General features: G+C 47.0%; 1 protein-coding gene across 2 annotated transcripts in view; it reads left to right on the top strand.

Moving 5' to 3' along the window:
- Positions 1 to 22677, top strand: part of adap2 (ArfGAP with dual PH domains 2) — a 22731-nt gene extending 54 nt beyond the window's left edge. Inside the window, exons 1-11 of one of the 2 annotated variants that reach the window (XM_055654261.1) lie at positions 1 to 106; positions 812 to 942; positions 4836 to 4927; positions 6354 to 6454; positions 8130 to 8242; positions 11290 to 11436; positions 12410 to 12493; positions 15950 to 16012; positions 17413 to 17490; positions 19485 to 19713; positions 20530 to 22677. The exon at positions 1 to 106 is cut by the window's left edge and continues 54 nt beyond it. In XM_055654261.1, the coding sequence (XP_055510236.1) occupies positions 19 to 106; positions 812 to 942; positions 4836 to 4927; positions 6354 to 6454; positions 8130 to 8242; positions 11290 to 11436; positions 12410 to 12493; positions 15950 to 16012; positions 17413 to 17490; positions 19485 to 19713; positions 20530 to 20564 (1161 nt within the window). In that variant the 5' untranslated portion in view covers positions 1 to 18 and the 3' untranslated portion in view covers positions 20565 to 22677. Of the gene's footprint in view, positions 107 to 811; positions 943 to 1559; positions 2212 to 4835; positions 4928 to 6353; positions 6455 to 8129; positions 8243 to 11289; positions 11437 to 12409; positions 12494 to 15949; positions 16013 to 17412; positions 17491 to 19484; positions 19714 to 20529 lie in introns of those variants that run through there. The other variant, XM_055654260.1, reaches the window with a different exon arrangement.
- Positions 22678 to 23833: the final 1156 nt, after the last annotated feature.

Here is a 23833-nt window from a genome sequence, read left to right as displayed (position 1 = left end):
AGTGCCCGTGGCCGCGCCATGAACGACTGGGACGGCAACAAGAAGCTGCTGCTGGCGTTGTCGAGGGAGGGGGAGAACAGCGCGTGCGCCGACTGCGGGGCTGCAGGTAAGGACAGGCCACTCGGCCCGCTGCTAGCCCGCCCGGGACTCCCTTTAGTTGATATCCCCTTCCGTGTCCTGACCAGCCCCGTCCCGACCTTATCTCAAAATCTGCAACTAACCTACAAACACCCCCCCGTCCCACCACGACTCACACCTCCACTTTACATTCCATTTGGAATATTTTGGACCAAAAACCCCCCAAATCAAAAAAAACCCCCCCTCCCCCTTTCCTCCACCTCTCCTCCCTCCCCCCCCCCCCCTCCTCCTCCCCCCCTCCCTCCCCTCCTCTTCCCCCTCCATTCCCCCCCCTCCTCCCCCTCTCCCTCCCCCTCCATCCCCCCTCCCCCTCCCCCTCCTCTCCATCCATCCCCCTCCTCCTCCTCCTCCCTCTCCTCCTCCCCCTCCTCCCCCCCCTCTCCTCCTCCCCCCCCCCCTCCCCCCCCTCTCCCGTCCACTCCCCCCCATCCCTCCTTCTCTCTATGTCCCTTTCCTCTACTGGCTGGCTTCACGATTCTCCCCACACTTCTGGTCCAATGATCTCTGACCTTTGTTCAACCATCCACCCATCAAACACCCTTTTGCTGCCCGACCTGCTGAGTATTTCAAGCCTCTTCCCGCATAAATGCAGGAGTGTGTTGCTGGTCACTCTCTGGCCACCCTGCCCCCTGAGTGGAACGTCACTAAACTCTGATTCACCCTCCTCGCTCAGACCCTGAATGGACTTCCTACACCCTTGGAATATTCATCTGCCTCAACTGCTCTGGAGTCCACAGGAATCTGTCTGGAATCAGCAGAGTTAAATCCATCCAGCTCGACTTCTGGGATGATACTTTAGTGAAGGTAACAGGAAGGTTCTGCATTTAAAACAACCCCCCCTGGGACTGACGTTGACCAACTTGCCGGAAAGACAGAGGAGAAGAAGAGAGAGAGAGGGAGAGAGAGAGAGAGAGAGAGGGGATGGAGAGTGAGAGAGTGAGAATGAGAGAAAATGGGAGAGAGAGAGATGAGAGAGAGAGAGAGAGGGGGATGAGGGGAAGAGAGAGAGAATGAGAGAGAGAGAAAAAGGATGAGAAGTGAGAGAGAGGGGGGGAGAGAGAGAGAGAGAGAGAGAGAGAGAGAGAGAGAGAGAGAGAGAGAGAGAGAGAGTGAGAGAGAGAGAGAGAGAGAGAGGGAGGGAGGGAGAGAGAGAGAGAGGGAGAGGATGAGAGAGAGAGAGAGAGAGAGAGAGGATAGAAACAGGCCCTTCGGCCCACCAAGTCTACGCCAAACCATCGAAGGGCCTCCAATGAGGTAGATAGTAGCTCAGGACCGCTCTCTGGTTGTGGTAGGACAATTCAATTACTATTGCACCTTATGCTTGTAATAGTTCCATAAATGCAGACCACGTCTTTTGGAAGTGGTCTGCTTTGCCTGCTAGGAGGGGGAAGAGAATCTTTGAAATATTCAGAGCTCATGTGCTTGGTGGACTCACAGAGCCATGGGCACCATATCTGAGGAAGGATGTGCTGGATCGGGAGAGGGTCCAGAGGAGATCCCAGGGATGAGTGGGTTAACATATGATGAGCGTTTGTCGGCACTGGGCCTGTACTCGCTGGAGCTTAGAAGAATGAGGGGGGACCTCATTGAAATGTACAGAATAGTGAAAGGCCTGGATAAAGTGGATGTGGAGAGGACGTTTCCATTAGTGGGAGAGTCTAGGACTAGAGGTCACAGCCTCAGAATTAAAGGACGTTCTTTTAGGAAGGAGATGAGGAGAAATGTCTTTAGTCAGAGGGTGGTGAATCTGTGGAATTCTTTGCCACAGAAGGGTTTGGAGGCCAAGTCAGTGGATATTTTTAAGGCAGAGATAGATAGATTATTGATTTTACTTTGGAGTCACGTGAGTGACTACGTGAAGAAGACCCCTCCGTGCGAATGCTCGTCATTTCATCGTTTGTATGGTGGTCGCACCGGACTAGCAAGCATGTCGAACTGCTCGCCACCGAGTAAGTTAAACTAAGAAGGTAAGATTTCTATTTCTTACCTTTCTTAGATTTCGTGCAGGAAACTCTTTTTACAGAGGTTTCCTGCCGGTATTTCGCAAGGCTGACGAGGGAACCAGTATAGCTGGTAAGTCAGGTCTGCGATGTTTTAATGTATTACAAAACGCTGGGGAATACCCAGTTATAGGGTGATTTCGCGAAAGGTCACTGGAGCGTAGATCCGCACCCACGTGACCAAAAATCTGAAGTGGAGGACATGCTATACATCCGGTACATGTTAGTGAATGGGAAAACACGCACTTTCACACCCGTTAAAAACATCGAAAACGGCCAGTTTTTGAGCTGCAATTTACTGTGCCAGTCGGGGTGACCGTGAGGCACAGCTACCTAAATTTACAGTCCAAAAAAAAGATAGAAACTAAGGTAAAATCAAGAGGGAGCTGAAGGTGCCAATCCAGCGGAAATGACCAGCGGACATTTGCCGTGGAGATTTAAAGATCCAAAATATCGGGAATTATCGTGTTTGCTTGCTGGATTTCATCAATAAAGATAAAAAAGTCAATAATGACTTACTTTTGATGAAATGCAGCAAGCAAACGCGATAATTCCCGATATTTTGGATCTTTAAATCTCCACGGCAAATGTCCGATAAGCATTTCCGCTGGATTTGCACCTTCAGCTCCCTCTTGAATTTACCTTAGTTTCTATCTTTTTTTTGGACTGTAAATCTAGGTAGCTGTGCCTCACGGTCACCCCGACTGGCACAGTAAATTGCAGCTCAAAAACTGGCCGTTTTCGATGTTTTTAACGGGTGTGAAAGTGCGTGTTTTCCCATTCACTAACATGTACCGGATGTATAGCATGTCCTCCACTTCAGATTTTCGGTCACGTGGGTGCGGATCTACGCTCCAGTGACCTTTCGTGAAATCACCCTATAGTCGCACTGCAACAGCATTAGTTTTGCTGAGTGCCAGAGACCCGGGTAATTACGGGTACTTTTAAATAAAAAGTTATTTTCAGAGGAGTGGGTTCCTCTGGAGGTTCCGTTTAAAGAACGGTTAGGGTTGCCGTGAGGGTTTCCCTCCAGTAATAAATATAAATGAAGGGGTTCCCTGATATAATAATAATAATACATTTTATTTATGGGCGCCTTTCAAGAGTCTCAAGGACATAGAAACATAGAAACATAGAAATTAGGTGCAGGAGTAGGGCATTCGGCCCTTCGAGCCTGCACCGCCATTCAATATGATCATGGCTGATCATCCAACTCAGTATCCCGTACCTGCCTTCTCTCCATACCCCCTGATCCCCTTGGCCACAAGGGCCACATCTAACTCCCTCTTAAATATAGCCAATGAACTGGCCTTGACTACCCTCTGTGGCAGAGAGTTCCAGAGATTCACCACTCTCTGTGTGAAAAAGTTCTTCTCATCTCGGTTTTTAAAGGATTTCCCCCTTATCCTTAAGCTGTGACCCCTTGTCCTGGACTTCCCTAACATCGGGAACAATCTTCCTGCATCTAGCCTGTCCAACCCCTTAAGAATTTTGTAAGTTTCTATAAGATCCCCTCTCAATCTCCTAAATTCTAGAGAGTATAAACCAAGTCTATCCAGTCTTTCTTCATAAGACAGTCCTGACATCCCAGGAATCAGTCTGGTGAACCTTCTCTGATCCCTCTATGGCAATAATGTCCTTCCTCAGATTTGGAGACCTCCCTCTATGGCAACCGTACAAAAATTTAGCAGGTAGAGGAAAAACATGTAAGGGGAATGAAATAAATAGTAGAGACTCTATAGTAGAGATATAGTGTGGTAAAACCGTTCTGACGGTCAACCCTATATACCGGCAAGGTTTTTCGCCGGTAATATAGATATGGTTCCCCGATACGAGGGGGGGGGGGGGGAGAGACTGATTAAACAGCCCAGTACCGGCAGAGTTCCCCTCTGATACATTATACAAATGCTGATGTTCCCAGGGTAGGGAAATCCATCAGCAAGAAATATATACACCATTTCCAGATTACAGTGGTCCTCAGGATATGGGATCAAAACTCACCTCATAGGTCAGCATTAGTGCTGGGAGGGTTGCCCTTCTAGAAACATCTTTGTTTTGAGGTTGGTTAGGATGGGAATTATAATGCAGAAAATGCTCCATCTAGACACACTAGGAAGTGTGTAAGCATGGCTATGGAGCCTGCACTAGCAGCACCTTGGAACGGGGCTGCTTATTTGAATGCTTAGTCTATGGGAGAGCCCGCTCCAGCAGCGCCTTGGAACAGAGCTGCTTGATGCCTGGTATATGACAGCGTGGGTCAGAGGTTATGGGGAGAAGGCAGGAGAATGAGGGAGAGTTAGATCAGCCATGATTGAATGGCGGAGTGGACTTGATGGGCCGAATGGCCTAATTCTACAGTCATTTCTGATCTTATGAGCTGGATTGTTGACCTGAATTGGCCCCTCTAGGGAACTTTTTTCACACAGAGAGTGGTGAGTCTGTGGAATTCTCTGCCTCAGAGGGCGGTGGAGGCCGGTTCTCTGGATACTTTCAAGAGAGAGCTTGATAGAGCTCTAAAAGATAGCGGTATCAGGGGATATGGGGGAGAAGGGAGGAACGGGGTACTGATTGGGGATGATCAGCCATGATCACATTGGATGGCGGTGCTGGCTCGAAGGGCCGAATGGCCTCTACTCCTGCACCCATTGTGTAAACTAAAAACCTTTGTTTAACCTCGTTGTTGTGGTTTGTGGCCAGGAAATGCGGAACAAAGGGAACCAGGCGGTGAGGAAGTGTTACGAGGCAAAGGTCCCCCCGTTCTACTACAAGCCCCGGGCAGCCGACTGCAGGTAAGGAGGAACAACTGCTCTGGTGCCCACATCCTGTGGCAGGGGGAATCTTTCTAAGGTGGTGGGGGGGGGGGGGGGGGGATTTAATAGGAGCCTAAGGGGTAAATTTTTTACGCAAGGGAGATGGTTTATATGGAACGAGCTGCCGGAGAAGATAGTTGAAGCAGGTATTATTATAACATTTAAGAGCCATTTAGACACGTGTGTGGATAGGATAGGTTTAGTTTAGGTTATTGCCAAGTGTAACGAGGTACAGTGAAAAGATGTTGTTGCATTCTCACCGATCAGTGGAAAGACAATACATGATTACAATTCTCTGCCTCAGAGGGCGGTGGAGGCCGGTTCTCTGGATACTTTCAAGAGAGGGGTAGATAGGGCTCTTAAAGATAGCGGAGTCAGGGGATATGGGGAGAAGGCAGGAAACGGGGTACTGATTGGGGATGATCAGCCAGATCACATTGAATGGTGGTGCTGGATCGAAGGGCCGAATGGCCTACTCCTGCACCTATTGCCTATTGTCAATCGAGCCATCCACAGAATACAGAATAAAGAGAATAATGTTTTGTGCAAGATAAAGCCCAGTTAAAGATAGTCCATGGGTCTCCAATATGGTAGATAGTAGCTCAGGACCACTCTCTAGTTGTTGAAAGGATGGTTCAGTTGCCTGATAACAGATGGGAAAAAATTATCCTTGAATCTGGAGGTGTGCGTTTTCACACTTCTGTACCTCTTGCCTGATGGGCATCGAGGGAGTGACCAGGGTGCGATGACTGGTCCTTGATGATGTTGCTGCTGGCCTCGCGAGGCAGCGTGAAGTGTAGATGGAGTCAATGGAAGGGAGGTTGGTTTATGCCATGGTCTGGGCTGCGTCCACAATTCTTTGCCAGGTAGGACACTGCAGGTAGGTGGGGCAAGTTGGTTGGCATGGGGGAAGATGGGCCAAAGGGCCTGTTTCCACGCTGCATGGCTCTGGGGTTGACCTTTCAGTTGCTAGTTCCATCATCCATTGGGTCACAGAAATGTTCAACACAAGTGTGTACATGTTGGCCACGTGTAGAATTGAATCCATCCCGCCCACCTCTCAGTACATCCGTCTGTGTTAGAGTAGATGAGGTTAGGTTGACTATTGCCACAGGCTGTACAATGAAAAGCTTAGTTTTGTACGCAAATAGATTAGATATTTACATAAATACAGCCAAGCCAAACACAAGTTCAATAGGAAGTACAGAAGGAAGGGGAAGATACAGAGTGCCGAATATACAGTAGTTCTCAGCATTGTAGGACATCGCTTCCAGAGACAAATTCCAATGTTTGCCATGTTGGCACGGACAGTGCGGGCTGAAGGGCCTGTTCCCGTGCTACCCTGTTCTAACTGCCTATGGCCCCTGTCACAATGTAACCCAGATCTCTCCGTTCTGCGTTCCAGAGTTCTGAAGGAGCAATGGATTCGAGCCAAATATGCCCAGAAGGAATTCACCGGAGCCAACAGTCAATGGCAGGAGTTCATCGCGTTAGAGCCGGGAGCAGGTGAGGGGCCCTAACCTTAACAACACAAGGAAAGATACTCAAAGACTGCATTGAGTTGTAACGGGATACAAACTGATTGCAGAGCAATAAGGAACGTGGGCCAAATAATTGGGCAAAGAGGTCGACTTTAAATGATCTTGCTAAAGGGTGGAGAGGAGGTGCACCTGATCTGTATCGCTCCATTCCCTTCATGTCCGTGTGCCTATCTAGAAGCCTCTTCAATGGCACGATGGTATCTGCCTCCACCACCACCCCTGGCAGCACGTTCCACCCCTGCCGACCACCTTCTGTATGGGGGGAAAAAAACAACCTTGTCCTCACATCTCCTTTAAACTTCCCACCTCTGACTTTAAGGTTATGGGGGGGTACAGCTTCAGAGAATTGTAGACAATAGGTGCAAGTGTAGGCCATTCGGCCCTTCGAGCCAGCACCGCCATTCAATGTGATCATGGCTGATCATCCCCAATCAGTACCCCCCCCGTTCCTGTCTTTTCCCCATATCCCCTGACTCCGCTATCTTTAAGAGCCCTATCTAGCTCTCTCTTGAAAGCATCCAGAGAACCTGCCTCCACCGCCCTCTGCGGCAGAGGATACAACAGACTCACAACTGTCTGTGAGAAAATGCGTTTCCTCGTCTCCGTTCTAAATGGCTTACTCCTCATTCTTAAACTGTGGCCCCTGGTTCTGGACTCCCCCAACATCGGGAACATGTTTCCTGCCTCTAGCGTGTCCAAACCCTTAACGATCTTATATGTTTCAATGAGATCCCCTCTAATCCTTCTAAACTCGATTCCTCTTGTTATAAAGGCCAACATGCCATTCGCTTTCTTCACTGACTGCTGTACCTGCATGCTCACTTTCATAGACTGATGAACGAGGACCCCCCAGATCCCCTTTTCCCAACTTGGCGCCATTTGGATAGCAATCTGCGTTCCTGTTTTTCTACCAAAGTGGATAACCTCACATTTATCCGCATTAAACTGCATCTGCCATGCATCTGCCCACTCCCCCAACCTGTCCAAGTCACCCTGCATTCTCATAGCATCCTCCTCATAGTTCACACTGCCACCTAGAACATCACAGTCTTGGTGCATGCACGTTGGCACTGAGATTCTGGATGGGAAGCTATTTCAGTTTGTAGATGCTTAACAAAGAACTGCAGATGCTGGAAAAATCGAAGGCAGACAGAAAATTGCTGGAGAAACTCAGCGGGTGAGGCAGCATCTACAGAGCGAAGGAATAGGCGACGTTTCGGGTCGAGATCCTTCTTCTGAAGAAGCTGCTGAAGAAGATAGATGCTGCCTCAGCCGCTGAGTTTCTCCAGCATTTTTATCCACCTTGTTGATGCAATATCTTCCTTTCACTGATTAACAATGAAAAAGTCTCAGGTACGAAATCAGGGCAGCAAAATATATGACGGAGAAGTGTGTGGCCTCTCCAGTGTAGGATAGTGCTAGCATATGGCCAGCAAGGGGTCAGTGGGCCCAAGGGCCTGTTTCCATGCTGTATCTCAAGTCTAAAACTGGTGGAGTATAGGGAGGCTGCAGGGAGACGTGGACATAAGGATGAGAGTTTTGGAATGAAGATGGGATTGGGATAAAAGTCAGAGTGTGAATGGTTTAGGCAAGCGAGGATCTGCAGTTTCATTGACGGATGTTTCTCTGTCTCTGTAAAGGTGACCGTGTCGGATGTCTGTGGAAACGGGGCAAGGACAAAGGACGTTTTCGCAGTCGGATTTTCCACCTCGTGGAGAAAGAGGGAGCACTGCTGTACTACACCAAGGAGGATGTAAGACCTTTTAATTCACCTCAATCTCACAAAATCAGTTTCCCTTGTGAATATTTCTGCTCGGGTGGCGTTGGGGGGCAGAGCTGCTGCCTAACAGCGCCAGAGAAACGGGTTTGATCCCGACCTCGGGTGCTGTCTGTGTGGACTTTGCATGGTCTCCCTGTGACTGAGATGGATTGGATGTGGAGAGGATGTTTCCACTGATGGGAGAGTCCAGGACCAGAGGTCACAGCCGCAGAATTAAAGGGCGCTCTTTTAGAAAGGAGGTGAGGGGGAACTTCTTTAATCAGAGGGTAGTTAATCTGTGGAACTCATTGCCACAGAGGGCTGTGGAGGCCAAGTCAGTGGATGTTTTTAAGGCAGAGATAGACAAATTCTTGATTAGAACGGGTGTCAAGGGTTATGGGGAGAAGACAGGAGAATGGGATAAGAAGGCAGAGATCAGCCATGACTGGACCCTTCTTTGGGATGATTGTAGGGGGGAACTGGAAGCAAGAAAAGACCGGGACAAATCAGGGCCAACAACAGATGACCTCAGCAGGGTATTTTGAAGAGGGGTCCCGACCCGAAATGTCACCTAACCCTTTCCTCCAGAGATGCTGCCTGACCCACTGAGTCACTCCAGCACTTTATGTCTATATTTGGTTCCCTGATAGGCCAATTGTTGGCTAGGGATAGTGTGATCCCAGGAGGGGACCATCGTTGCAAACCTTAGCCTGGTTAACCAACATTTTCTGCATGGGGGGGGGGGGGGGGGGGGGGGGGACAGGAGGGGGTGGGCGGGGGGAGAGAGAGAGAGTGTAAGTTACCTAAAATCAAATAATTCAATGTTCATAGTGAACACAGACACAAAATGTTGGAGTAACTCAATGGGTCAGGCATCATCTCTGGAGAAAATGAACAGGTGGCGTTTGTGTCTATCTTCGGTAAAAACCAGCATCCGCAGTTCCTTCCTGCACAATGGATCTCAGTGTCAAGTCTCTGACTCCCGTTGGCAGGCCATTCGGCCCACAGCCCGCCCAGCGATGACTAACCCATGTCACAGGGGGATGGTGTGAAGGCGGAGTTAGACAGAGCTTGATTAATGTTACGGTTGGGGAATGGGCCATAATATGTCCAGGGAAACGCTGTTATTCGTGACGCCCCCAGCGCCCTTTCCCAGCTGTTCTCAATCGCACCCCTGGCCACACAAAAATTTATACTTTAAGAAGGAATGCACGGAACATTTAAACTCAGAACGTTTCTAACAGAGTGAGCCATGTGAGCACTTTGATCATTCTCCCTGTATTTGCATTTGACAAAATAGTTCGAAAAAAATGTTTAAAAGTGTTCATACCTTTTGCTATGCCTAATTGGCGCTTACCTCTGCGAAAATAGTCTGATATTTGTAGGTGAAATGTCACCAACAATAATTGATTCTATTATTAATTGACTAATAATTGACTATTAGCGGAAAGATGCAATTCTGATCTAATATTATCAATGCCTCTGTCTTTGGAAGCAACACCAGCAATTTATTAAATCTGACTACATGCGGCACAGTGGTAGAGTTGCTGCCTCACAGCCCGAGACCGGTTCGATCCTGACCATGGGAGAGAGAGAGAGAGTGTAAGTTACCTAAGTTACCCAAGTCAGATCTGGGAAGAAAAACATAAAAAGCTGGAGTAAGTCAGCGGGTCAGGCAGCATCTCTGGAGAAAAAGAATAGGTGGCGATTCGAATCGGAACCCTTCTTCAGACATCCTAATCGGAATTGAGTCTGAAGATGTGTCTCGTCCCGAAACATCACCTATTTTAATCCAGAGATGCTGCTTGACTCGCTGAGTTACTCCAGCTTTTTGTGTCTGTCTTCGGTTTAAACCAGCATGTGCAGTTCACTCCTTTACACGGGTCTCTGGAGAACATTGATTGGTAGCGTTCCGGACCCTGCTTCGGAAAGGCATCGATCGCTGGTCGGCGAGGACTCCGAGCTGTATCTCTCAAAGAAGTACATGTGAAAAATTTCTCACGGACCATAAAAATGCGGGACCTTTCAGTAAAGTCCCTTTTTAAGATTATAGTTATTTTCTTAACATAACTCATGAATAAGTTGATGTCCATATGCGGATGCAAATCTTTATTTTTTAAACTCAATCCCACAGAAGACAATTTTTACTCACCTTCTGTCCCCTCTGTCCAGCTTCCGGGTTCACCGTTCGCAGGAGTTCCCACGGTAACCGCAAGAGTCAGTACGGATATCGCACTGGCCACTACGTGCATATAATGTTGCAATGTTCAACCACAAGTGTACAAGTCACTGTTGGAGAAATTCAAGCTTGCTTGAGTTTTCTCCCGAGTCACCAAGTTACACGAGTACCTGCCGTTAGCGCCACGGTGGTCCACGAATGCCGTACTGTTATCGCACGAGGTTCCCACGATGTTAAACTCTGGTTAACTCTTGCGTCAAGTCGCCCCGTGAGAAAGGACTATAATCGTATGTATAGCCTTTCCGCTGACTGGAATGACAAGCAACAAAAGCTTTTTACGGTACATGGAATTCATTGCCACAGAAGACTGTGGAGGCCAAGTCTGTGGATGATCAGACACGATCATATTGAATGGGCAGTGCTGGCTCAAAGGGCCGAATGGCCTTCTCCTGCACCTATTGTCTATTGTCAATGGATATTTTTAAGGCAGAGACATAAATAGATTCTTGATTAGTACGGTGTCGGGGGCTATGGGGGGAAGGCAGGAGAATGGGGTTATTCTCTGCCTCAGAGGGTGGTGGAGGCAGGTTCTCTGGATGCTTTCAAGAGAGAGCTAGATAGGGCTCTTAAAGATAGCGGAGTCAGGGGAGCAGGCAGGAACGGGGTACTGATTGGGGATGATCAGCCATGATCACATTGAATGGCGGTGCTGGCTCGAAGAGCCAAATGGCCTACTCTTGTCTATTGTTATTGGGAGAGATGGATCAGCCATGATTGAATGGGCCAAATGGCCTGATTCTGCTCCTATCATGTATGAAGTTATGTGATGATAAACAAAACTAAATGAACTAATCTCCAACAGGGGAAAGGTCCAAAGGGAGTTATTCCGTTGTCAAACATGAACGCTGTGTTCCAGCCGGAGAAGATAGGGAATCCACACGGTCTACAGATCACCTACCTGAAGGACGGCCACACCAGGAATATATTTGTGTACCACAAAAATGGGAAGGTGAGTGGTGCTGACTGCCCTGCAAACCCCCTAATCAACGCACCACCGTACCCACCTCCCCACACACTGACCAATCCACTTTAGTTCATTGTCACGTTGTACCGAGATATGGTGAAAGGCTATGATTGCAATCGAGCCGTCCACAATGTACTGCCCCAGTGGACAACCCTCAACCGCTGGAGGACGGGCGTCGGACGCTATGGAGTAGCGGTGAAGAGGCGGGGCCTTGTGGACAGCGAGCGCCTCCTGCGAGTGTGGGGACCCAACACAGACAGTGGAGACACATCGTCACCAGTTGCCCCAAACACCAGCCACCGAATGGTGAACGAGATCCGTTTGACCTGGACGATGACACACTCAACGGAGCTTCAGGTCCAAAAGACACACGACAGAAGAGGAAGTCCACAATGTACAGATACATGATGAAGGGAGTAACATTTAGTGCAGGGTAAAGTCCAATCAAAGATATGTCGGGGGTCTCCAATAAGGTAGATAGTAGCTCAGAACTACTCTCTAGTTGATGGTTCCGTTGCCTGATAGCAGCTGGGGAAAAACTGTCATTGGAGACTCTCAGTCAATCTTTAATCGGACAATCTCCCCACGTACTGACCATCTGCCCAGATACTGATCTCCCCCCCCCCCCCTCCTCCACAGTCAATGTCAATGGATATTTTTAAGGCAGAGATATAGATAGATTCTTGATGAGTACGGTGTCGGGGGCTATGGGGAGAGGCAGGAGAACGGGTTAAGAGGGAGAGATAGATCAGCCATGATTGGATAGGGCTCTTAAAAAATGGCAGAGAGGGGATATGGGGAGAAGGCAGGAACGGGGTACTGATTGGGGATGATCATCCATGATCACATTGAATGGCGGTGTTGGCTGGAAGGGCCGAATGGCCTACTCCTGCACCTATTGTCTCTGTCTGTGTGATAACAAGTGTCTGTCCTGACTGTGGATTCTGTGTCCCTACAGGACATCGTGGATTGGTTCAACGCTATCAGGGCTGCTCGGTTCCGCTATCTCAAGTTGGCGTTCCCCACGGCCAGTGACACCGATGTAAGTTCGGAGCTCGTATTTGTAAAACTAATTGATTGAAAAATACAGCATGGAAACAGGCCTTTCAGTCCACTGACTCTACGCCCACCATCGATCGATCGCCCGTTCACACTAGTCCGATGTTAAACCACGTTCTCATCCACTCCCTGGATTTACGGAGGCCAGTTACCCTACAAACCCGCTCACTTTAGGATGCAGGTGGGAACCGGAGCACCCGGAGGAAACCCGCGCAGCTACAGGGAGAAGGTGCAAACTCCACACAGACTGCACACGAGGTCAGGATTGAACCTGGGGCTCTGGCGCTGTGAGGCAGAGGCTCTACCCACTGCACCAATGTGTTGCCCAGTAGAATGTAGCACACATTTATGTACAGACGTGCACACATAAATACAAGTACGGAGACATGTATGAATACAAACGCACACTGTTCAGTGTAGGTTTACAAAGTTAATCCCCGGGATGGCTAGACTGACATATACTGAGAGAATGGAGCAGCTGGGCTTGTGCACTCTGGAGTTTAGAAGGATGAGAGGGAATCTCATTGAAACATATAAGATTGTTAAGGGTTTGGACACGCTAGAGGCAGGAAACATGTTTCTGATGTTGGGGGAGTCCAGAAACAGGGGCCACAGTTTAAGAATAAGAAGTAAGCCATTTAGAACGGAGACGAGGAAACACTTTTTCTCACACAGAGCTGTGAGTCTGTGGAATTCTATGCCTCAGAGGGTGGTGGAGGCAGGTTCTCTGGATACTTTCAAGAGAGAGCTAGCTCTTAAAAATAGCGGAGTCAGGGGATATGGGGAGAATGCAGGAACGGGGTACTGATTGGGGATGATCAGCCATGATCACATTGAATGGCGGTGCTGGCTGGAAGGGCCGAATGGCCTACTCTTGCACCTATTGTCTATTGTCTAGATTTACAGGCATACATTTTTTTTTTAAAGTTCAGCTCAGCTGTACAAACCTGTTTAATATTCTATGGCCCACAATAGAATGGGTTACCTGTAATGCTGCTATAGATGGAGAGAAATGACATTGATTCTTAATGCTATTTCAAATTCAGGCAAATACTGCGTTACGGGATGGGTGGGGGGGTGTTGTGTGAGAGGGAGGAATCACATTCCTAGAATACCATCTTCCGTAAAGCAATGCCACGCTATCTATGTATGGTCAGGAAATGCTAGAAAAATAACTGTATATTTATTTACTTACATTTTCCCCACACAAACTTTGGAGGAATAACATTTTATTCCATATCCCTAATTTTTCAGATAGTAATTTGTGTATTCTGTACGAGCAAAATCCTGTTAACTGAACTGCTGTAACTCGAGATTTTATGGTACAATACTGGCTCTTAAAGGTTATATTTAAATAAACAAAGATAAATAAAGGGCCTGTCCCACTTTCACGACTTCTGCCGAGTTTGCCCTCGACATGCTCGCAGCATGGTCGTCACAAGCTCGTAGGTAGGTCGTAGCAGGCCGTGATGTTAGTCGTAGGTACTTGTGGTATCAAGTGGGTCGGGGCATTTTTTCTAGCATGATGAAAAATGTCGACTGGTAAAAAAGGTTGTGAATTAGGTGGTGAAAGTGGGACGGGGCCTTACTGGGGCAGAGTTGCTGCCCCACAACACCAGACACCCGGGTTTGTCCTGGGTGCTGTCTGTACAGTTTGCACGTTCTCCCTGTGACCTAGTGGGTTTTCTCCGGGTGCTCCGGTTTCCTCCCACATCCCAAAGGACGTGCAGGTTAATTTGCTTCTGTAAATTGTCCCTAAAGTGTAGGATAGAACTAGCATGCAGGGTGATTGTTGGAGAAACTCAGCCGGCGAGCCAGCATCTATGGAGCGAAGAGATCCTTAGTCATTAGTCTGAAGAAGGGTCTCGACCTGAAACGTCGCCTATTCCTTCGCTCCCTAGATGCTGCCTCACCCGTCGAGTTTCTCCAGCATTTTTGTCTACCTTTGATTTTTCCAGCATCTGCAGTTCTCTAAACATACAGCGTGATTGTTGGTCGGTGTTGACTCAGTGGGCCAAAGGGCCTTTTTCCACGCTGTATCTCTAAACTAAATATTAGCCAAATACAATTACATAGAAACATAGAAAATAGGTGCAGAAGGAGGCCATTCGGCCTTTCGAGCCAGCACCACCATTCATCGTGATCATGGCTGATCGTCCCCTATCAATAACCCGTGCCTGCCTTCTCCCCATATCCACTGACTCCACTAGTCCGTAGAGCTCTACCTAACTCTCTCTTAAATCCATCCAGTGACTTGGCCTCCACTGCCCTCTGTGGCAGGGAATTCCATAAATTCACAACTCTCTGGGTGAAAACGTTTTTTTCTCACCTCAGTCTTAAATGACCTCCCCTTTATTCTAAGACTGTGGCCACTGGTTCTGGACTCGCCCAACATTGGGAACATTTTTCCTGCATCTAGTTTGTCCAGTCCTTTTATAATTTTATATGTTTCTATAAGATCCCCCTCATCCTTCTAAACTCCAGTGAATACAAGCCTTGTCTTTTCAATCTTTCCATATATGATAGTCCCGCCATCCCAGGGATCAATCTCATGAACCTACGCTGCACTGCCTCAATCACAAAGACGCCCAGGTCTCGCTGCACCTCCCCCTTACCTAACCTAACCCCATTGAGATAATAATCTGTCCACTTGTTTTTGCCGCCAAAGTGGACAACCTCACATTTATCTATATTATACTGCATCTGCCACGCATCTGCCCACTCACTCAACCTGTCCAGGTCACCCTGCAACCTCCTAACATCCTCTTCACAGTTCACACTGCCACCCAGCTTTGTGTCATCCGCAAACTTGCTAGTGTTGCTCCTAATTCCCTCTTCCAAATCATTAATATATATGGTAAACAGTTGCGGCCCCAACACCGAGCCTTGCGGCACTCCACTCGCCACTGCCTGCCATTCTGAAAAGGACCCGTTCACTCCTACTCTTTGCTTCTGGTCTGCCAACCAATTTTCTATCCATGTCAACACCCTACCCCCAATACCATGTGCTCTAATTTTAGTCACCAGTCTCCCGTGCGGGACCTTATCAAAGGCTTTCTGAAAGTCTAGATACACTACATCCACTGGCACCCCTTCATCCATTTTACTTGTCACATCCTCAAAAAATTCCAGAAGATTAGTCAAGCATGATTTCCCTTTCATAAATCCATGTTGACTTGGACTAATCTTTTTACTGCTATCCAAATGCCCCATCATTACCTCTTTAATAATTGACTCCAGCATCTTTCCCACCACCGAAGTCAGGCTAACTGGTCTGTAATTCCCCGTTTTCTCTCTCTCGCTCCTTTCTTGAAAAGTGGGATAACATTAGCTATCCTCTAATCCGCAGGAACTGATCCTGACTCTTGAGGGATGGGTTGAAATATGTTATTGCTGTTACAGATGATGGTAGCATTTACCTGTATTTGTATTTCGGCAGCTCATTCCCAAATTAACATGGAATTTTGCGAAGGAGGGCTACATGGAGAAAACTGGTCCCATGGTATGTAGCGAACACTCACTGATAGAGGAACTATGTTGTAAGATAGAAAATGCTGGTCTCTTGATAATCTTTGTGGCCCCTGGTTCTGGTCTCCCCCAACATCCGGAATGTTTCCTGCCTCTAGCGTGTCCAAGCCCTTAACAATCTTATATGTTTCAATGAGATACCCTCTCATCCTTCTAAACTCCATAGTGTACAAGCCCAGCTGCTCCGTCCTCTCAGCATATGACAGTCCCGCCATCCTGAGAATTAACCTTGTAAAATAGGTGACATTTTGGGTTGGAACCTTTCTTCAGTAAATACACAATAGCAATCAAATTACATTCACACAATAGGCTTTTAAGAAAGCTGAAGTTGAGGACTAGATTGAGGGGAAGTTAGACAAGTTTTAAAAGGAGAAGGTGACCAATGGTGCTTAAAAGAGTTGGGGAAGACCAGGTCAGGTGAATATCCTGTTTCTACACAATAGATTGTGTGCTTTTGGTCCCCTAATTTGAGGAAGGACATTCATGCTATTGAGGGAGTGCAGCGCAGGTTCACAAGATTCAAAACAAGAGGACATGACTTCAGAATTAAGGGACAGAAGTTTAGGGGTAACATGAGGGGGAACTTCTTTACTCAGAGAGTGGTAGTGGTGTGGAATGAGCTTACAGTGGAAGTGGTGGAGGCAGGTTCGTTGGTATAATTTAAAAATAAATTGGATAGGCATATGGATGAGAAGGGAATGGAGGGTTATGGTATGAGTGCAGGCAGGTGGGACTAAGGGAAAAATGTTGTTCGGCACGGACTTGTAGGGCCGAGATGGCCTGTTTCCGTGCTGTAATTGTTATATGGTTACAAGGTTAATTCCCGGGATGGTGGGACTGTCATATGCTGAGAGAATGGAGCAGCTGGGCTTGTACACTCGGGAGTTTAGAAGGATATCTCATTGAAACATATAAGATTGTTAAGGGTTTGGACATGCTAGAGGCAGGAAACATGTTCCTGATGTTGGGGGAGTCCAGAACCAGGGGCCACAGTTTAAGAATAAGGAGTAAGCCATTTAGAACAGAGACGAACAAACACTTTTTCTCACAGAGAGTGGTGAGTGTGGAATTCTCTGCCTCAGAGGGCAGTGGAGGCCGGTTCTCTGGATGCTTTCAAGAGAGAGCTAGATAGGGCTCTTAAAAATAGCGGAGTCAGGGGATATGGGGGGGAGAAGGCAGGAACGGGATACTGATTGGGGATGATCAGCTATGATCACATTGGCTCGAAGGGCTGAATGGCCTACTCCTGCACCTATTGTCAACGCTATTGAGAATAAAATTAAACAGGAATATAAATACTTGATGAATTGTTCTAGTGTCTAAGGGGCTCAAAATGGAATATTCTACCTTGTAAATAAGTTCTCTATATTGCAGGAAAAGGAACCTTTTAAACGGAGATGGTTCACCCTGGATACTCTAGACCGTAAACTGCTGTATTTTAAAGATCCGCTGGTAAGTGTCTCCGCAATATACACAAGGACAGTCGGCAGCATTCAGGATTCATCTAACATTTACAGACACCAATGTCAGTGATCAACAAACATTTTACACTCCAAAACAAACTTGTTGCATAAGAAATCTCCTCATTTTTATGCAGCAGCAGCAGCAGTAGTGGCGGCACTGGAGACTTACCTTGGGTGCAGTGTGACCGTGTGGGTTTCCTCCAGGTGCTCCAGTTTCCTCCAACATCCCAAAGACGTGCGGGTTTGTAGGTTAATTGCCCCCTGGATAACATGAAACCCGTGTGAACCAGCAACCGTTGCTTGGTGTGGACTGAAGGGCCTGCTGGTTCCATGCTGAACCTTTGAATCAATCAAAACCAGTTTCTTTACCCGCACCATATTCCGATGTTAAAATTGTGTTATTGCTGACCATCCCTGCAAAGTAGTTTTTGGACAGGGCACAGGGGAGATCTCCCAGCTGTGCTGTGGGAACAGACAGGGCGGTCCTTCTAATGTCTAATCTGAGGATCAGCGCCTCCAACAGCTTGGTGCTTTTCTTCAGTGTTGCAGTAGATGTTTGTGCACAAGTTGAGTGAATCTACGATGTAAATGCGGGCAGTCACATTGGGACGGCAGTGGAGTGGCGCAGCACTGTTTGATCCTGACTGCGGGCGCTGTCTGTCCAGAGTTTGCACGTTCACCCTGTGACTGCGTCGGCTTTCTCCAGTTGCTCTCATTTCCTCCCACACTCCAAAGACGCACAGGTTTGCAGTGTTGAGTCCCGTGGACAATCAGACCCAGATTTAGAACACATCCATTTTACAGTTGATAAGACTTTGAGGCCAGTTTGACAATAGACAATAGGTGCACGATTAGGCCATTCGCCCTTCGAGCCAGCACCGCCATTCAATGTGATCATGGCTGATCATCCCCAATCAGTATCTCGTTCCTGCCTTCTCCCCATATTCCCTGACTCTGCTAGTTTTAAGAGCCCTATCTAGCTCTCTTGAAAGCATCCAGAGAACCGGCCTCCATTGCCCTCTGAGGCAGAGAATTCCAGACTCACCACTCTCTGTGAGAAAAAGTGTTTCCTCGTCTCCGTTCTAAATGGCTTACTCCTTATTCTTAAACTGTGGCCCCTGGTTCTGGACTCCTCCAACATCGGGAACATGTTTCCTGCCTCTAGCGTGTGTCCAAGCCCTAATAAATCTTATGTTTCAATGAGATCGCCTCTCATCCTTCTAAACTCCAGAGTGTACAAGCCCAGCTGCTCCATTCTCTCAGCACATGACAGTCCCGCCATCCCGGGAATTAACCGTGTAAACCTACGCTGTACTCCCTCAATAGCAAGAATGTCCTTCCCCAAATTAGGGGACCAAAACTGCACACAATACTCCAAGGTGTCATCTCACTAGGGCTCTGTACAACTGCAGAAGGACCTCTTTGCTCTTATATTCGATTCCTCTTGTAAAGGCCAACATTGGCTTTCTTCACTGCCTGCTGTAGAAAGCCTGCATGCTTACTTTCATAGACTGATGTACAAGAACCCCCAGATCCCGTTGTACTTCCCCTTTCCCCAACCTGAAGTTTGGTTGTGGACATAATTCCTGTTGTAGGATCGAACCAGGTCCCTGGCTGGCATGATGAGGCAGCATCCCCACCCACTGTGCTGCTCTACTTTAGTTTCGACAAAGACAAACTGCGTGGAAACAGGCTCTTCGGCCTACTGTGTCTGTGCTGGCCAGTGATCAGCCCGTACACTAGCACTATACTACATACTAGGGACAATTTAACCAAAGCCAATTAACCTACAAACCTGTACTTCTTTGGAGTGTGGGGGGAAACCAGAGCACCTGGAGGAATCCCGCGCAGTCACAGGAAGAACGTATAAACAGCATCCATAGTCGGAATCGAACCCGGGTCTGACACTGTCTGGCAACAACTCTACCGCTGCGCTACTGGTTGCAAGTGCTGAGATTCTGAAAGGTGGCACATTTCTTTCAGGACGCCTATGCCCAAGGGGAAGTGTTTATTGGACACACAGGATACGGGTATGATGTGAAAGCTGGGCTCCCTTCTGGCATCAAAGGCAACAAGTGGAACTTTGGGCTAACAATAGTGACCCCAGACAGGAGATTCCTGCTTACATGTGAGAACGACCAGGACCTCAAGGAATGGATCAAGGCCTTTAAAGAAGTCATTTCCAAACCCATGTCTCTTCAGGATTATACAGGTAAGCAAGGTGCTTATTTTTGACCAGGCATCCAGAGGAAAGGGTTTACTGTGAGATAAGAACCTTTTTCACACAGAGAGTGGTGAATCTCTGGAACTCTCTGCCACAGAGGGTAGTCGAGGCCAGTTCATTGGCTTTATTTAAGAGGGAGTTAGATGTGGCCCTTGTGGCTAAGGGGATCAGAGGGTATGGAGAGAAGGCAGGTACGGGATACTGAGTTGGATGATCAGCCATGATCATATTGAATGGCGGTGCAGGCTCAAAGGGCCTACTCCTGCACCTAATTTCTATCTCCTATGCTAGTAACCACTTCACATTTACCTAACATAAGTAGGTGGTTGTAAAGAAGGCATCTGCTATGCTTGCCTGCATTGGCCAGGTCATTGAATACGAGTCAGGAATTCATGTTGAAGGGCTATAGGACTTTGGTTAGGCTGCATTTGGAGTACTGTGTACAGTGCTGGTTGCCCCATTACAAGGATGTGGAGGCTTTGGAGAGGTTTACCAGAATGATGCACAGATTAGAGGGTCTTATCTAGAATGAGATGTGGGACAAAGTTGGATTGTTTTCACTGGAAGGTTAGAGGTAAAGGGAAGACCTGATAAAGACCTGACCCCCCCAGGTGAAATGTCAAGGACTGGAGGGTACAGCTGCAAGGTGAGAGGGGACGTCTAAAGGAGATGTGGAGGACAGGTTTATTATTTTACACAGTGATGGGTTAGGCAGGGTTTGTGGTGGAGGCAGATACAATGGTGGCAAACTAGACCTGCAGTACCTTATGTCTCAATTAACAGACTGATTGTCTCTATACACAGCTGAGGCCACATTGAGACGAAAACGGAGGCGGTGATAATGGAGATCGTGGGCCCTGGATCCAGTTCACGCATTCGAGGATCAGAAGATAGCGATCCAGCTGCAGATAACTGGCCCTCACTGCTCAGTCGAATTGCTGCAGGAGTCACTTGAATAGTTACTCACAGCTGAGCCAAGCTCCTCCATCTGTGACTGAGTCAGCCAGAACTTGTTTGAAAGCACAACATGATCTAATCTCTGCCTGCACACGATCTATATCCCCTCCAAATCCATGTGCCACTATCGTATCTGCCTCCACCACCGTCAGAACTTAAATAGGCGACATCGGCACTGGAAATGCGAAGGGATACAGCAAGAATCTGGAACAAGGTTTGCAATCCTGGCAAATAGCAGCGAAACACAAAGTACTGTTGACATTTCAGTGACCGCTATTGTTCCTGGTTCAGGGCAATGAAACGGATGGCTCAGTCGTACAAACTGAGTCATAGTCACACAGCAGAAAAACAGGCCCTGCAGCCCAACTTTGTCCTTGCTAACATGCTTACTTAGTTTCAAATCTTTGATTTGGTGAATTGGTTATTTTCCGAGGAATGAGATTAAACGTTTCCAACCAGATGTTTTACAGACTGCAGAGCATCTTGGACAATATAGCTCACCCCCTCCAAGACACACTGGTCAACCAGAGGTGTATCTTCAGCAGCGGACTGGTTCCACCAATCTTTGCACATCCCCAATCCTTTCCACTTGTCACTTCAATTTCATGTTTCATGTGTTTTATGACTGTTGGCAGATCAATTTCCCTCCTGGGATAAATAAACTTCTATCGTATCATATACATTAGTTAAAGTTCCTGATGAATCTGAGCAAATTCGCTCCATTTCAAGCTCAGTCACAGTGATAAGGGCATTTCCCGCTGGCAAGAGGCAGTCAAGAATGTGGTGGTGAAGCAGATAACATACGTAACAAAGACAAGTTGTCTAAAGTGGGGGTGAGACCACACCTGGAATTCCCTAGGGCTGACTTCCAATAGCTTCAGATGATTGGCTGTACCAAAATGGCTCTCTTAATGTCAGCAAAACAAAGAAAACCGTGACCAACCTCAGAAAGCGAAGCAGTGCCCACACCCAGGTATACATTGACAGTGCCCAGGTAGAGATGGCCAAAAGCTTCAAGTTCCTAAGAATAAATATCACCAGCAATTTGTCCTGGACCAGCCACACACAAGAAAGCTCACCGACACCTCTACTTCCTCAGAAGGCATGGGAAGCTCAGCATGTCCCCAACAACCTTCACCAACTTCTACAGATGCGCTGTAGAAAGTATTTTATGGAGATGCCTCATAGCTTGGTTTGGGAACAGCTCCATCCAAGACCGCAATAAATTGCAGAGTTGTGGACATAGACCAGACCATCACGCAAACCAACCTCCCTTCCACTAACTCCATCTACACTTCACGCTGCCTCGGCAAGACCAGCAGCATAATCAAGGACATCTCATCCCTCTTCTCTCAGGCTACAGGTACAGTAGTTTGAAAATGCATACCCCCAGATTCAGGGATCATTTCTTCCCAGCAGTTATCAGGCACCCAAACTGTCCTCTCATCACCTCAATGGAGACCTTTGAACTATCTTTCATCGGACTTTATTTTGCCCTTAATCCTTATCTCTGCATGGTGGATGGCATGACTGTAATCATGTAGTGTTTTATTCGACTGAAGATGGAAATGAAAGCTTTTCATTTTACCGTGGTGCCCATGACAATAATAAACTAGCCTCCAAGGATTAATATTAGGAAGAGATTGAACAAACCAGGGCCTTGTGGCTGCTATCCACCACCAATGCATAATCCTTCATCCAATGCATTGTAACACTCATTATTGTTAGAAATAACAATGAGTGTTACAATGCATTGGATGAAGGATGCAATTTCAAAGTAACAATTTTCATTGACAGTTTTTCAAAATAATGGCAGCCACAGAAATTAGATTAGATTTATCCAAATCAAATGCTTTTCATCTATTGTAATACTGTAATTAAAGTAGAATTTATTCTGTATCATTTGACTACGTATGTTAAGAGTTGGCCAAAAGTAAGTTGCACTAGTAACGCAATCATGCTGTTGTGTAAAAGATGTATTAAATAAGTTGACTTGCCATCATTATAGAGATTTATCAATTAATAGTTATGGTTGTGCGAGGGACAGCACTGGATAATCACCTGAGGAAGTGAAGAAACTCAAGTACATTAGACCAAGAAACACCAGACAAAACGGTAACTTTTATTTCATTCAGAAACTTTCCAAACCTTGAAGTTTTAACAAGGATTTACTAAGAGAAGACGTAAACTTTGGTGAGCAAATATTATAGCTGGCAATGTATAGAAAAATAAATTAGAATGGTAGACAAAATGTACACAATTTAGAAGCTGAAGATTCAAATACAGGAATAAAAAAAGCAAACTAAACTGCAGACTGTCGGTCCTGAGCCCCTGAACACACTTCCTTTAATCCCAGGTTCCTTGGTCCTAGATACTTCGTGATACTACATTGGCAAGTTTGAATTTTACAAAGCAGGATTTTCCAGTGAGATTCATACCATCCACATCCCCAAATCAGTTCACCCAAGAAACATTGCGTCATCAATTCGGCAAGATGCAAAGAAAGTAAACCTGACGCTCCAAGGCACATTGTGACCTATAACGTTTGAACAACTTGCTTTAATCAGAGATCAGGATCCCCTGTAGTCCCGCTTTCCACCAAAAATTCTGTGTCGCTGCATAACATTCTCCTCCTCTTCGGAAAAACACTCCAGACGGCCCGACAACTTATTTCAATGTAGTAAAATGTACAGGTGAAATGCAGTTAGCTACAACAACTGTAATCAATGGAGCAGTGTAGTGCTACTCACCACCTCAAAGTGAATGTCAGTCTGAACAGTGTTGCTGTGACGTGTCAGTGGTGACATTCATGGCTCACACAGCAAGGTCTTGATTTTAATCAAATCACCATCAAGGAACTTTAAGCAAATGCCCAGAAAAAAAACCTTCAAAGCCCAGACTTTAAGATAATCACTTCCCAGGACACCTCTCTTGCTTGTTTTTTTACTGAAGAGCAGGAGTAAACTTTTTATAACCTTAACTGGGGAAGCTATGAATTGAGTGTTAAATGGCACATCCACTGACCACCCTGAGTGAAGGTCGCTTATAAATTCTTTACACATTTTGTAGCCACCTCCGATTAATTTAAAATCCCACACAACTAGCCAGAATGATTTAAATGCAGTTTTACAATGTAGTTTCTGTAATGTAA

The sequence above is a fragment of the Leucoraja erinacea genome, chromosome 23, assembly GCF_028641065.1.
Source record: "Leucoraja erinacea ecotype New England chromosome 23, Leri_hhj_1, whole genome shotgun sequence".
In the NCBI taxonomy this organism is placed as follows: domain Eukaryota; kingdom Metazoa; phylum Chordata; class Chondrichthyes; order Rajiformes; family Rajidae; genus Leucoraja; species Leucoraja erinaceus.
Note: the sequence above shows the minus strand (reverse complement) of the source record. Positions and strands in the feature narration are given on the sequence as shown.